General features: G+C 35.6%; 1 protein-coding gene across 3 annotated transcripts in view; it reads left to right on the top strand.

The window, feature by feature from the left end:
* AGMO (alkylglycerol monooxygenase) overlaps window positions 1-14371 on the top strand; it is a 250511-nt gene that overhangs the window by 194704 nt on the left and 41436 nt on the right. For 2 of the 3 annotated variants that reach the window (XR_011093792.1, XM_068674084.1), the window contains one exon: window positions 1506-3793. The exons of the other annotated variant lie outside the window; for it this stretch is intronic. Coding sequence is in view for 1 of the 2 variants with exons in the window: in XM_068674084.1 (XP_068530185.1) it covers window positions 1506-1586 (81 nt within the window). In the remaining variant the exon portion in view is untranslated. Of the gene's footprint in view, window positions 1-1505; window positions 3794-14371 lie in introns of those variants that run through there. 3 annotated transcript variants of the gene reach the window in all.

Below are 14371 nucleotides of genomic sequence, written 5' to 3'. Positions count from 1 at the left end.
TAAGAAGTTTCATTGAAAAACATTAAAATGAAACATTTCACATATATACATGCACACAAATGGTTTTTATCCTGTTATTTGTTGATTTGTTGATTTTTTGCTTTTGTTTTGCTTTTTTTTTTTTTTTTAGACAAAACTTTTAACTGAATTAGATTCAGCCCTGCAAATATTTGTACTTATCCCAAAGTAATTTTGGGCAAACAAATTAACAATGATGATGATAATAAAAATAATAGATCTCTTATTAAAATTCATTGACTAACAAAAAGATGTATGGAGCCAAGGACAAGAAAAACAGTATTAAGTCTTTAAATTATTTCAAATCTACTTTATATCTTGACATAAATAGTAGGTTGGGTAATAAGTGCCTGTCTACAGTACTGCAGCTAGAACACTTCATTTGCCATATATTATTGTTGTGGTTTAACCTAGGAGCTAGGCACCATGGAACTGTTTGCTCACTCTCCCCAGGTGGGGTGGGGGAGGGAATTGGAAAAGTAAAAGTGCAAGAACTTATGGGTTGGGATAAAGACACTTTATTAGGTAAAACAAAAGCCATGCATGCAAGCAAAGAAAACCAAGGAGTTCATTCACTGCTTCCCATTGGCGGGCAGGTGTTTCACTCCCAGGAAAGCAGGACTCATCATGCATAATGGTTTCTTGGGAAGACGAATGCTATTGCTGAATGTCCCCCACTCCTTCTTCACCACAGCTTTTATTGCTGAGCATGATGCTGTATGGTATGGAATGTTCCTTTGATCAGCCTGGGTCATCTGTCCTGGTTGTGTCCTCTCCCAGCAACTTGTGCACTCCCAGCCTCCTTGCTAGCAAGGCAGCACAAGGAAAGTCCTTGTTTCTGTGTAAGCACTGCTCTGCAACAACTAAAAGCACTGGTGTATTACCACAACTGTTTTCATCAAAAATCCAAAACACAGCATTGTGTGAGCTGCTATGAAGAAAATTAACTCTATTCCAGCCAAAACCATAACAATATTTAAGACTACTTTGGATATTTGTATACTACCATGCAACTTGCAGTGTTAGCAATCTTCAGGCATTACTTGAAAACAAACAAACAAACAAAACATTTTTGCATCTACCTCTATCTACCACAGCTGGTGTTATTCCCCTGTCTTATTATAAGTGACTCTGAGTACTCCAAATCCACACCCAATTACAGAATCACAGAATTTCAAGGTTGGAAGAGACCTCAAGATCATCGAGTCCAACCTCTGACCTAAATTACAAAATAGGAAAGGTTATGCAGACTTTGCAAGTCATCTTATTTTAGTACCATTAAGAAAGAACAGATTAAAACAAAAATGTACACAATAAAAGGTACTATAAAAAGAAAGCATATACTCCTGAAGTGAATTTATAAGTATGTCTAGAAAACTTGTGTAATTTTTCCTCTTGAGACTTCTGTGTTTTCATCCATTTGTGTTTACAGATACATAATTTTAAAGTGTTATGCAATGTTTCTCATTTTAAATTCTGTATTATAGGTCTTGTTTTCCTTCTGCATTGCATTCTGGGGAATCCAAGTTATGAAGCGGATCACTTCTTCCAAAGATAAACATGTCTGAAAGAACAGAACTAACATCACTTTAATTATGGATGCAGCACTTTGGAATAACCTTCTAAGTTCTTTGGAATTAATCACCTATGACTCTTACTGAATTGCAGTCATTTCACATATGATAAGAAAGGTTTGTGATTTTATATGAAGATTTGAAAGATTCATTGGGAAGTGCATTTATTTTGGGGTTTTAAAAATATTTAATTTACCCCCCAATTTAAATAAAATTTTCTTTCACAGCATATTTTTGCATTCAAGGGATCAAAAAGTCTTAGAAACCATATGAAACTAATGAAATTTACAGTAATTTTATTAGTATTAAATCATATATGAAAAGTATTTTTCACAATAGGAATAATTAAAATCATGTTTTTAGCAACCTGATATAAAGTGACTGGCTGTCTCTCTGTTGAGCCTAAACATAAAAATATGTGAATGTCAGTTTTTCCATAATGATTGGAGTAGACTAGAATCTGTGTCATGCCCAATTTAGTGTTCATAACATACGGCTACATGAGGATAGTCAGGGCAAGAAAATGAATAAAAACAGCATGATAAAATAACTCAGAGTAGTATGAATTGAAACATCTTCAGAAAAATTGGCTGATGTATGCATTGTATAATGCAGACTTTCAGTTTAGACTGAATTATTTAAGGACTACACCTGCAGTTGCCAGCTTTAGTCACTGATCAAGCCAGCACATGAGTATCCCATTGACAAATGTTACTCATGTGACAAAATATTTGCAAGGCTGGGCCCTTAATTCTGGTAATTTCCTGCAGAGTTGTTCTCAGGGGAGATGCACGTCTTTCAGGAGCTGCTGGAAAGATGGTTTCTACTAAGATAGGAAAATTAAATACAAATGGTAAAGGGAGTCTCCAAACAGCAGGACTGGCAAAAATACTGGAGCTGGGTTGTTTTTCTTTCCTCACACTGTTCCAACTTCTATTTGGCTCCAAGACTTTTAGAAGTGCTTAAAGTCAAGTAGCTAAAAAATGTAGGCTGTCTTGCATGCCTCAAACTAGTAATAATACCTGAATTATTTTTTTCCCCATTCCATTTTCCTTTAGAATATTAATGGCATGCTAACAGTGTTCTCAGATGTAGCCATCCTATTTTTAATTAACCCTTATTTTCAGTCTTTAGCTGCAACAGATGCCATTATCTATATAATTGGATATTTCTAGTAAATAATCAGAAAGGAATTGATGTCATATAAATGAAATAGATCCAATGTCTAGTGATAATATCAGCCTAATTTTATATAAATTCTTGCTTTAAAACCCAAGTTTTGAGTCACTCCATTTTTAGATCAAGTGACTTCTGTCTATTGATTTGCATTTTGCTCAAAATACTTGAAATATTTAACCGAGAAAGTAAAGTGCTTGTTTGATTAGAGGTACTAATACCTGTAAAGTAAGGATCTTACCTTCCTAAACCAATGGTATGTATAAATACATGTATTTACTTGTAGATCTTCACTTTATATAATAAGATGAAAAAAAAAAAATAGCCCTTGAAAGCCCTAGAAGAAACCAGATTTTAAATACTTGTTCAAAAGTTTAATTCAAACATTTACACATAACATGGTAGGCTTCCAGTGCCTTCCAATGGATAAATACAATTATATACATCTGGGTCTAATAGTGGAAGTATAATCTTCTGATTAACACACCACAAAACTTACTATCTCTTTGCTTGAATTTCTCCATCTGTGGAATGGGGGTGATAACGATACTGATCATGTCTCTCACCATAATAAAAGTACAACATTTGGAATCTTTTCCTTACAAAATTATTATAGGATATTTAAGAAAATTCCAGAATATGGTTCCAAACATCACAACATGATCAACTGACTGCTTAATTTACTCCATCAGTTAGTGTACATCTGCTTTCAAATTTTGTAATTATGATAGCAACATCACAGGAATATTTTGAGGTCAATTTAATATCATGACTGAGTACTATAATGAAGAATCATACTGAAAGTCAGTTTTCTTACCACAAAAAATTCTTCAAAGAGACAGGAACAGGATACTGAGTTAGCAACTTCTGCCTTTTAGTTGGTCAGCTAAGGTAAAGCTCTATATGTCTCTGTATCACTTCCTGCAGTGTTACTATTTGTATTGAATATACAGAAAATCTGCATTTAAAATTCTGGTCTTTAAATTATAATAACGAGGATCTGAATTAAATTAATTATAAAGATATCCCAATGAATGCCATTTTTTACATGAAGTAATTAAAGTAATGTGATTTTAAAGGTAAATTCAGATTAAGATGTAAATATCGTATGCCTGTCAGTGTCCAAGAGGTATTTGGACAATTGCCTCATTAATATGCTTTAATACTTAATTAGTCTTGAGGAGGTCAGGCAGCTGGACTAGATGATCTTTGAAGGTCTCTTCCTAGACCTTAGAACAATCCTATTCTAATAGATCTATTCTACTACATAAAACACTTGTTTTGCTCTAGTTACTATCAGTTGCCTACAAATAAATAAATGAAAATTACATAGATAAGTTAGTGACAAATACAAAAGGAACAGTAATTTAACTAATGTGTTATTCCAGAGAATACAGTTGTGCTTTTATGGGATCAATTCTAATATATGAAATATATAAAATACAGGTATGGAGTATAATCTAAATATATCATTGCTACAGCCTACTTAGGGAGACAAAGCGCTACAGAAACTTTACTCTCCTACCTTAAAAGTGTCTCATATCTCAGCTTGATGAGAATCTGGAAAAGAAACATTGCTCAGTTTGTTTGGCACCCCAATTTGGCCAAATTTTATGGGGGAATCTATCACTGGGAACATCTAACATGTTTTACATACATCTAACAGGTCTACATACCTTATAAAAAATTGGTGATGAAGGCAACCTAGTAATTAAAACAGAGGCCCAATACATTTCCTCTTTTAAAGGTATTTCAAACCCCATCTTCCTACTTCCAGTAACTGCTGCCATTGTGTATGTGTTATTTGAAAGCAAGGTGCACAAAAGAAACAGTGTTCTTCCCATTGCATACTGGACAACACCAGAGTCAGAGAGGATGACTCCTCTGGTTGAAGACTCAAAGAGCCTTGTCCTCTAGTGGGTGTCCCAGACTCCAGTATTTTATAATAACATCTATCAAGTATGTACATGTATAAGCAAATCTGTGGCTGCAGAATAGAAGCTGGTGTTTGCCGTTCCCAGAGAAGAGGAAGTTTCATGGACAGGTTCACAAAACACTCGATTGCATCATTGAGGGAGCTGGGCTTGTTCAGCCTGGAGAAAAGGAGGCTCAGGGGCGACCTTATTGCTCTCTACAGGTACCTCAAAAGAGGCTGTAGCGAGGTTGGTCTGTTCTCCCACGTGCCTGGTGAGAGGACGAGGGGGAATGGGCTTAAGTTGCGTCAGGGGAGTTTTAGGTTGGATCTTAGGAAGAACTTCTTTACTGAAAGGGTTGTGAGGCATTTGGATGGGCTGCCCAGGGAGGTGGTGGAGTCACCATCCCTGGAAGTCTTTAAAAGACATTTAGATGTAGAGCTTAGGGATATGGTTTAGTGGAGAACTGTTAATGTTAGGTCAGAGGTTGGACTCGATGATCTTGAGGTCTCTTCCAACCTAGATATTCTGTGATTCTGTGATCATTCTCCTACTAACTACATGATAGGTAGCTATATCCCTGTCAAGTTGCTTATCATGATTTTTTAATAGAAACTATTTATTTTTTTTAGGCATCTAATACTGGTACTAGATCTAGTTATACTGTCTTTATAGACACAAAATAGTTTGAAACAGTCATCTCAAAGGTTCTGTTTTTGAGTAATCAGGAGGATCTCTAGGCTAGGTGGTCGATGAATTAAATATGACATCATTATATATTACATACAGTTAATTGAATGAATTAAATGCCAACTACAAACAGTGCTTATCAACAGAACATATTAGTGGCATTTTGGTAATCCACCCTTCTACCCTCACATTTCTAAGATTTCATAGTTTGTTTATTTGGTGTATGACCATGTTGTGAAGTTTGAACAATTGTATGGGGTCAAATCATAGAATCATTAAGGTTGGAAGAGACCTTCGAGATCATCAGGTCCAACCGTCATACTACTACCAATGTCACCCTCTGAACCATATTCCTAAGCACCAGGTCCAACCTTCCCTTGAACACCTCCAGGGAGGTGACTCCACCACTTCCCTGGGCAACTTGTTCCAATGCCTGACTACTCTTTCTGAGAAGAAATGTCTCCTAATTTCCAATCTAAACCTCCCCTGGTGCAACTTGAAGACATTCCCTCTAGTCCTATTGTTTGTTATCTGCAAGAAGATGCCAACCCCCAGCTCCCCACACCTTCCTTTCAGGTAGTTGTAGGGAGCAATGAGGCATCCCCTGAGCCTTCCTCTTCTCCAGATTAAACAACCCCAACTCCCTCAGCCACTCTTCACAGGACTTGTGCTCCAGGCCCTTCATCAGCTTTGTAGCCCTTCTCTGGACTCATTCCAGGGCCTTGATGTCCTTCTTATACTTACTTATGTGAGGGTTTTAGTGAATATAAATATTAGTGATATATATATATATATATATTTAATTAACAGATGTTGTGCAAGTAACTTTTTGTTTTAGAGAGCCATTGTTGCATCTTTGGAAACACAAATAACCTGCAGGCTAAAACCCTAGTATAAACCCCATGTCCAAGTGAGAAACTCCATAAATCACAATTGTAGTATTTGCAGTATTGCTCAAGACTTCCTTCTGGTTTTGTTTGTCATTAAACTCCCTGGTGGCACACATCTTTGGGAGAGAACCATAGATAAACAGAGATGCTTTTTTCTTTTCTTTTTCCTTTTTTTTTCCCCTTCAGCAAGAGTGCTAAAAAGTGATTTCCCCTACTCTTTCCAGCTGTTGTAAGGTCACATCCGTATGCATGGAATATGCATGCACATCCCAAACTACATACAGAACAGTATCAAGTCACTGAAAATTCAGAAGTAAGCAGCTGAATCCTGTATTCACTTGAGTCCTGACCCAGTGCCATTCAAGTCACCAAAAATCTTGCTGCTGACCTCAGGAAAAAAGAATGATGCAATATTCACTGCAACTCAAGCTTTAGTACAGTGCATTAATTAAAAGCAGTGTAATTGCACAATGACTTGTTCCTGTAAACTGCTAAGATGGTGTTCTTCGTGTTATGTTAAAATCAGAGCCCTTTGACTGATAAAGTGACAGAGGAAGTTACAGCTGCAATCTATACGTACCAGATACTCAAGACTTGAATTCCTCTCTCTTGTCTTTCCTGTTTCCAGTTTTCACTGAAGTCTGTAGGAGTATGGACGTTGTTACCTAAACCATTATCTAAAAGAAAGGAGATGATCAGATGACTTATTCTGAAGTTTCCTCTTTACAGGCAAACAGATTTCTGTGGTCGTTCAGGATTTATTGTTATGTGATTAGACACTAGTAGGCTGAGTGGCACTAAAGGGTAAGAGTTGTTCAGACTTTTCTTCTTTGCTCCTTGACTTCTGGTAAAAAGTGTTGTGACTCAGACATGGAGTTCATCAAGGAAAGTAATAACTTTCAGAGAACACTCAAAGCATTGCTGCATCTTGCTGTGTTATGCAAACTGTGTTATCCATAGTGTTTCTTAAAACTCTGCCTCCTGGAATCTTGCAAATGTTGCTTTTATTTTATTTTATTTTATTTTATTTTATTTTATTTTATTTTATTTTATTTTATTTTATTTTATTTTATTTTATTTTATTTTATTTTATTTTAATTATTCACATGCACTAGCAAATATTTCTGTCCATTGAAAACATGAGCCATAGAAGTTTCAAAATCTAAGATGCAAATAAGATTTTAATAGGTAGTATTTTAAAATATTTTCTCTTTTAAACCACCCTAGTAATTACATGAGGATTGACTAATGATTTTTAAACTCTTGGGACAGCTAATGCTGCATGGGAAAAAACTATTGGTCTTTCCTTTTTCCATAAATCCTCTGGTTTTAGTATAAGAATATATAACGGCCATGAAGCAGAGTTTTCCCGGGTTTCCTGATTTGCTGCTTGTGTTTGGCCTGTTTGGCTTGTGATTAGTTTGGGATTAACACAAAATCCAGTGCTACACCACAGAACAGCCTCCCTGAGGGTGAACTACACTCAGTAATTCTCTGCACATGCAGACCTAAGTCATAGTGTTACCTCTCCCTCTCAGCAGTTCTGGTCAAAGCAAACAAGAGGCATATTATGGACTTCAGGGTTTTGTGTTTCTAAAAAAGGAAACGAGAAAAAATAATGAGTTTGAAACTCAGATACAAACCGCAAGGTAAAGCAAATATAAGATATCTCACATATTGGAGCAGCACTTCCATATTACTATCAAAGCCAATGGACTTGGCTTGGTTCTTTGTTGTTTTTGCCCCACCTATGGAAAACAGCAGAAAAATGTGGAAACAGTGAGTAAGAATGAACTGCTGAGCATCCTTGTGTTTATGGTTTGGCAAAGAAAAGTGATAATAAAATGAATCCTCTCCTCCCTCCCCTTTCTATATTAAATGCTTCCTCATTTGTTGTTCCAGTTTTTCTGCCTCTCTCTCTCATTTATTTATCATTGAAAAAAAAAAGTCTCCTGCTTTTTTTTTTATTATTTTTATTTTATTTTATTATTATTTTTTTTTTTTTAACATTTAGAGGTACCTAAAAGTACTTTTCATTCCCACAGAGTGATATTTCTCACAGGTGAGAACCAAACAGTTATCTAAAGATGATTACTTTCGTAACTGTTCTTTACAGTCACCTTTATGTTCTAGTATTGAAGACACAAAATACATTGCTCATACATTGTTAATATTACATTAATTTATTTCATGTGTGTCTGCCTAGTTCCCTTGAATGGTCCATTATCTATTTCTACTCCTGTAGCAGCACAGCAGCACTGGCACTGTCCTTTTCCCAGTTTCTACTCCTTTTCCTTTTTTTTTTTTTTTTGTATTAATTCCTTCTAGCTACTTTTTGTCCCTTCAGTGATGTGCTTTAGCTTTCACTGTCTGTCTTTGCCTCAGGATGTGCTGCTGTAGTTTTTTATACACTATATCTTAGCATCTTAGCCTGCTGATTTTACTATAGCAGAAAAAGGCAGCCCAGTAGCAATAATGTTTGATTAAAAAAAAAAAAAAAAAAAAAAAGATTAAATGAATAAAGAAGATCATGGAACGTTTCAAACACTATGGAACTTGTTATGATTCCGCTTCTTAGATTTTTCCATAAACCTTGACGTACTTTATCAGCACATAAATTGCCATTATAGAAATATGTGCCAAGAAAGAAAGAAAAAAAAAACACAAAACACAACTGTATGAAGACAATTGAACTACATTTTTTGGATTGAAAAATAACCTATTAACTTGACTGTGTGTGATCATGTCTTTTATTGGATGTCTATCTGAATTCGAGTCATGAGCTATATATTTGAAGGTAATATTATAACTTCTTTGCTTCAAGTACTAGCTTTTGTGATTTCAGATCTAACAGTCCTTTACCTTCTCTCCACTCATGACTCATGGCTGAGTCATTACCATTAATCATTTTGAAAACAGAGATTTTATTTTTCTTTTAATCACAGAGCAAGAAAACGCTTTGAAAAAGGGTAAGGTGTTACATAATGCAGCAGTGTAGGTAACAACATGCTTACTTTTGGAAAACACTGAATACTCTCAGTTCCCTATCCATTGCCACAAACTGGATTTCACAGTGATGTCTAACAGAGGGAAGCCTGGTGATCAGGGACTGGTGGAAGAAATGAAAGAAATGTTTCTGAGATTCTAACAGCAACATTTGCCACCGGAAGTCAGATAAGTCAGATCACCTTTGATTTTCTTTTATATAAAAAATTTCCCCTGAAATACAGCATTAGCGAGGAGTAATATCTTCATAGATAGTAACGAGATATATTCTTTATTTTTTTTTTCCTTGTCAGCAGTATTTCTGTTATTTGTGAGAAAAATATAAGAGGACCTTCATGCCTGTGTTATTTCTAGCGTACATACCACCATACCATTTAGGAAGTAGAGATACTTTCAGAAATACAGAGAAACTGCTAGGACAGAATTTACCCAATGTCTTTCTTTAGCAAGGTAAAATTCAAACTTCAGATGGCCAGCCAAAAACTGAAGGCCCATGTTTCCACTTGCAATTTTCTGATGGTTTTAACAATAGAGAGATTTCATACAGTCCTCATTCTTGGGTTCAATGCCACCCAAGGAAAACAAGAACATGAAAATCAGCTGTCCAGCTTGGAGGATGCACCAGTCTTTTTTTTTTTTTTTTTTTCTATTCCTTCCTGCCTTTGAGCATTCATACAGGAGAGAAAGCTACTGACAATGAAGCACATACTGGGAATTAGACTGCAGTGTGTGTGTAAATGGCCTTTGTTAAAGAAGAGCAAAGAACAATGGTTTGTGCAATGGAAGTAGAATTATTGCTCAATTATTTATTTATTCTAGGATTTATTCATGCAAGGGAACCCTGTGTTAGGATTTAGTTAGCATAGTCCTAAGTATTATAGGACCATGGAAACTTCCTGTACAATACTAATAGCACCCTCTTTGTACCTCTTTGTGGAAGCCTGTAATATTTTCCCTGAGGAATCACAAACTCGTACAATGTTACATGAAAAATAACTCATCTCTGAGTGTGGCTGAGAGGCATCTGAGCATTCACAGAGACGGTTCTTAACCATAGCAAGCAGCCTAAACAAGATAAGGTGTTCAGTCTCCCTTCTTCAGTGTTTTCAGGAGAGGAATCTGAGGTGGACTTGGGCATTGAGAGTGGCAGAGTGAGGTAAAACACACAGGTTACAGCAGGCTCCTGTTGGGGCAGAAGACAGTCAAGCTGTGGCAGGGAATGTAATAGAAAGTTGGCAGTTCCTAGTCTACAGAAATGAATAGCACAAAGCCATTTTTTTCTTTTTTCTTTTTATTTATTTATTTATTTATTTTTTATTCAAAAGTAGTTTAAAATAAAAAGTACACCATTTCACATGCCATCATTCTTTTTCTTCATCACCATGAGGCTGTCTGAACAAATCGCCCAATTGATTTATTATTTATATCTATTTTTATATTTTTATTTTCTCTCATTCGGTTTCAAGAAGTTGGTTTAAGTTCTACATCACACTATACCTTAGGTAAGTATAAAGCACATGGATCTTCTAATACATACCAAGGATTTTTCTACCAAAAAATTAATCAAGAAGATGAAATGGTATGCTGGTGGATTTGAGCATGTGTGATGTATTTGCAATGCATGACTTTGTGGTCCTGTCAGATTCTGTTGCACTTATAAGATAATGAAATTAGGCAAGATATAGCACTGGCCAATGAAACTGGTATAAACAATGTCCATTTAAAGTGCTTTATGAGTACGTTACCTACCATAATTCTCCTATTTAACAGAATGTGTGTGCAGGTTTGTATACAGGGCTTGTAAGTCATCAGCAGTAATCACTTCTGGCTGATGCATGCAGAGGTAGAGTATTTAAAACAATCTTTATGTATATATATATATATATATATACTTTATTTTTTTTCAGAAAGAAAAAAATGTTAAAATAGTATTTCCTCTAGATACTGTTTCACAAATAGTATAGTTGTAGGCAGGGTAACAAAAAGTAACTGTTAAGTTTTATCGGTATATTGAAGAAATTCAGAGGTGACTTGCTGTCAGATTTTAAGGGGAAACAGCATTGATAACCAGTTGAATTGTTAATAAGAGCTAGAAAATATTGATCACTGTATTATTAATATTAGTAAAAGTAACTCAGTGCTTCAAATGCAGTTGCACAGTTTGAACTCAGTAAAAATTGCCAAAAATGTGCACTGGGATATTTTTGTTTTTTCTGGAAGATTTTCTGGAACTTATGGAAAATGTAGTTATATAGTCTAAATATATTCCGTGGAAAATACTCAACTATAAGACCCATTTTCCTGTTAGGGAGATTTCAGAGCAACAGAATTATTAGTGCCTGAGACCTTGAGCATGTCTGGTTAGAAGACACATATTTGGTCTCTAAAATATGGAGATTTATGTCTGTATTCACATGAATAGGACATGTAAATACATTTTTGTGTTTTCCAGGAGGCATAGTCATATATTTTTTTGACTACTCTCTAGTATTTCTGGGTTATAACCTGCAAGTTATTACTGACTGCATATGCAGCAGACACAAAGGTTAAAAAGGTGCAAAATAGTAATATTACATGGATCACACTCTGTTCCTCTAAAAAGTAGCTTCTGACTAGAGAGAATTGAGCTAGAAATATATATATGTATATATTTCTTTAATTCTTTCTGCAACTTACTTGCTGGTTTGGAGAAAATATTTGTTTTCTTTCCTTTTCCTTTTCCTTTTCCTTTTCCTTTTCCTTTTCCTTTTCCTTTTCCTTTTCCTTTTCCTTTTCCTTTTCCTTTTCCTTTTCCTTTTCCTTTTCCTTTTCCTTTTCCTTTTCCTTTTTCCTTTTCCTTTTCTCCTTTTCCTTTTCTTTCCTTTTTCCTTTTCCTTTTTCTTTTCCTTTCCTTTTCCTTTCTTTTTTCTTTCCTTTTCTTTCCTTTTCTTTCCTTTTCTTTTTTAACTTTGCATTGCATGTCCTATCAACCTTTTTCCTCCTCAGCTTTTCAGAGCTACGGATGGAGCTATAAGCTATATAGAACTCTTTATTCCAAATGTTTGAGAAGATCTGATCAATAGAATACTGTGAATGATTTTTCTGTGCTGTGGCAATCAGTAATGGATGTTGCTGACTTTGACTTTTTGTCAATGGATGCTTTGAAAGGTGCCTTGCTTCCACAGGAAAACTACATAAATGGGGACAATCAGATAAGCTGAGAACCCTAGCATCACATTCCTGGGTATGGATTACCTATGCAAGATTTTCTTAAAAGTCAAGAAGTATTATACTGTTCAATTTCTGTCTGTTTTCTGGCTGCTCATTTTACAAGATCTCTGGAGGCTGTCACCTAAGTAAACTGTGTAGGCACTGTGTGTGAGGGCCTGAGATCTACTTTGCTCTAATGAACTGATGGAGAGAGTCTCACAGATAAGTTTTCTGCTGTTAGTAGCACATCAGAGAAGATTAATGACAGACAAAATAGAAACACCTTTAACAAGAAACAGCAGATGAAAAACAAATGAAAAAGCACCTTGCTGTGTTTCATAAAATCTAATTCTAGATTATATGTGCTCAGGTGATGTCATTTCTGGAGGGAAGAAGCCCTGCTGGCTGGAGTGTGTGCGCTCATATTTAGTAATCTTCAGCAGGAGCTGATGTTTTTATCTTCAAGAGGTTCCCATTAGCCCAAAGGCAAAGCTGGTCTTTGATCCACCACCACCGCCACTCTACCCTGCCCCATCCCCCTTTTTTGTTATGTAGATGAAAATGGAGCGGAAGCATGGTTCTACTCCTACGGTGATGTACTAGGAAAATCCTGATCCTTGGCTGATATAAATTGGATAGCTCTACTGACCTTTGTGTTTGGTTGGTTGTCCCTTTTGGCTTATTCAAATCATCCTAAGCTCATTAAGCTGTGGTTCAGCCAAACTCCCCTTAAGAAATGATTTAAAAGGTAAGTGTAGTGGCATATTTGAAGTTCTGTTGCTTAGGGCAGTATTTTATTGAAAAGATATTTGCATTAATATATAAAGGTTCTCTGGAGCGGAAGCCACATGTTTGTCACTAGCAGAGTGTCTGAGTGTCCAAGTGTCTGAGACTTTTAATTAATTCACAGATCCAGGATTCCAGATAAAGAACTTTCTAAAAAAGTAATGGACTCTTCTCTGGGCAAGTCATTTTCAACAAATTAATCAGCTGCTTTCATCTCTTTGGTCCTTCAGCCAATTGCTTGTAAATACACTAGTAACATTTTGGACATATTTGTTACTCAGAATAACTCCCAACTGGAACAAGGTTCACAAGCAGAGCATACAGCGCCTTCAGACATGAACATAGGAGCTGTTTGCATTGGATACTGACATCTTGTGGTACAGTTTTCTAGGGGATGGATGCTGCAGCATTTTTTGCAAAACTTACACCAGTGAAAATGGCCTACTACTTCATCAGAAAGGCATTTAACCAATGTGTCTACAAAGACTTTTTTTAAAAGTATTTTTTTTTTTTTTTAAGTAGCTTGATTTCCAGGTCAGTAGAACTAGTGCAGTCATCTCAACATTGTGTAGCAGAGCTGAAAGAGGTAACCATATAGGTTTTTGCTACACTATTCCAGTTTAAAAAGAGATTCAGAACAATGAACTGTTACCAATATTCATACACACACACAAAAAGTAGTTGTTGTGTTTGTTTTGTTTTTCTTTTTCCCCAAGAATTTTAGGGTTTTGACAAAGAGTGCTAAGTATCTGTGTGTTCAGTACAAAAGTTGAAATATCTATGCAGCATGGGCAAATAACTCTGAAACTGTTTTACTCATAAGCTTTTCTTATCTATTTTAAGGAACACCATCATATTTTGACATGTCATTCCAGAAGCCATAGTAAAGCTTCAAAGACAGCTTACCCCAGATATGATCCAAAGTAACACGCAACAACAGCACTTCTAAAAGACATTGCAGTAATGTACAAAATGGGTTAAAGAAAACACAGGACATTCATTGTAGTTGAATCAGGAAAGAGCAAAAAACAAACGAGAAAGTGCTTACTAACCCAGGCTCTCAGTAGGTTCAGTCTTTCATATTCTATGAAACCAGTAGATATTATTGATCTAATAGTGAGAGTTTAAA

Source organism: Anas acuta, chromosome 2, assembly GCF_963932015.1.
Source record: "Anas acuta chromosome 2, bAnaAcu1.1, whole genome shotgun sequence".
Classification (NCBI taxonomy): Eukaryota; Metazoa; Chordata; class Aves; order Anseriformes; family Anatidae; genus Anas; species Anas acuta.
The sequence above is the reverse complement of the archived record's forward strand: the minus strand, read 5'-3'. Positions and strand labels throughout refer to the sequence as shown.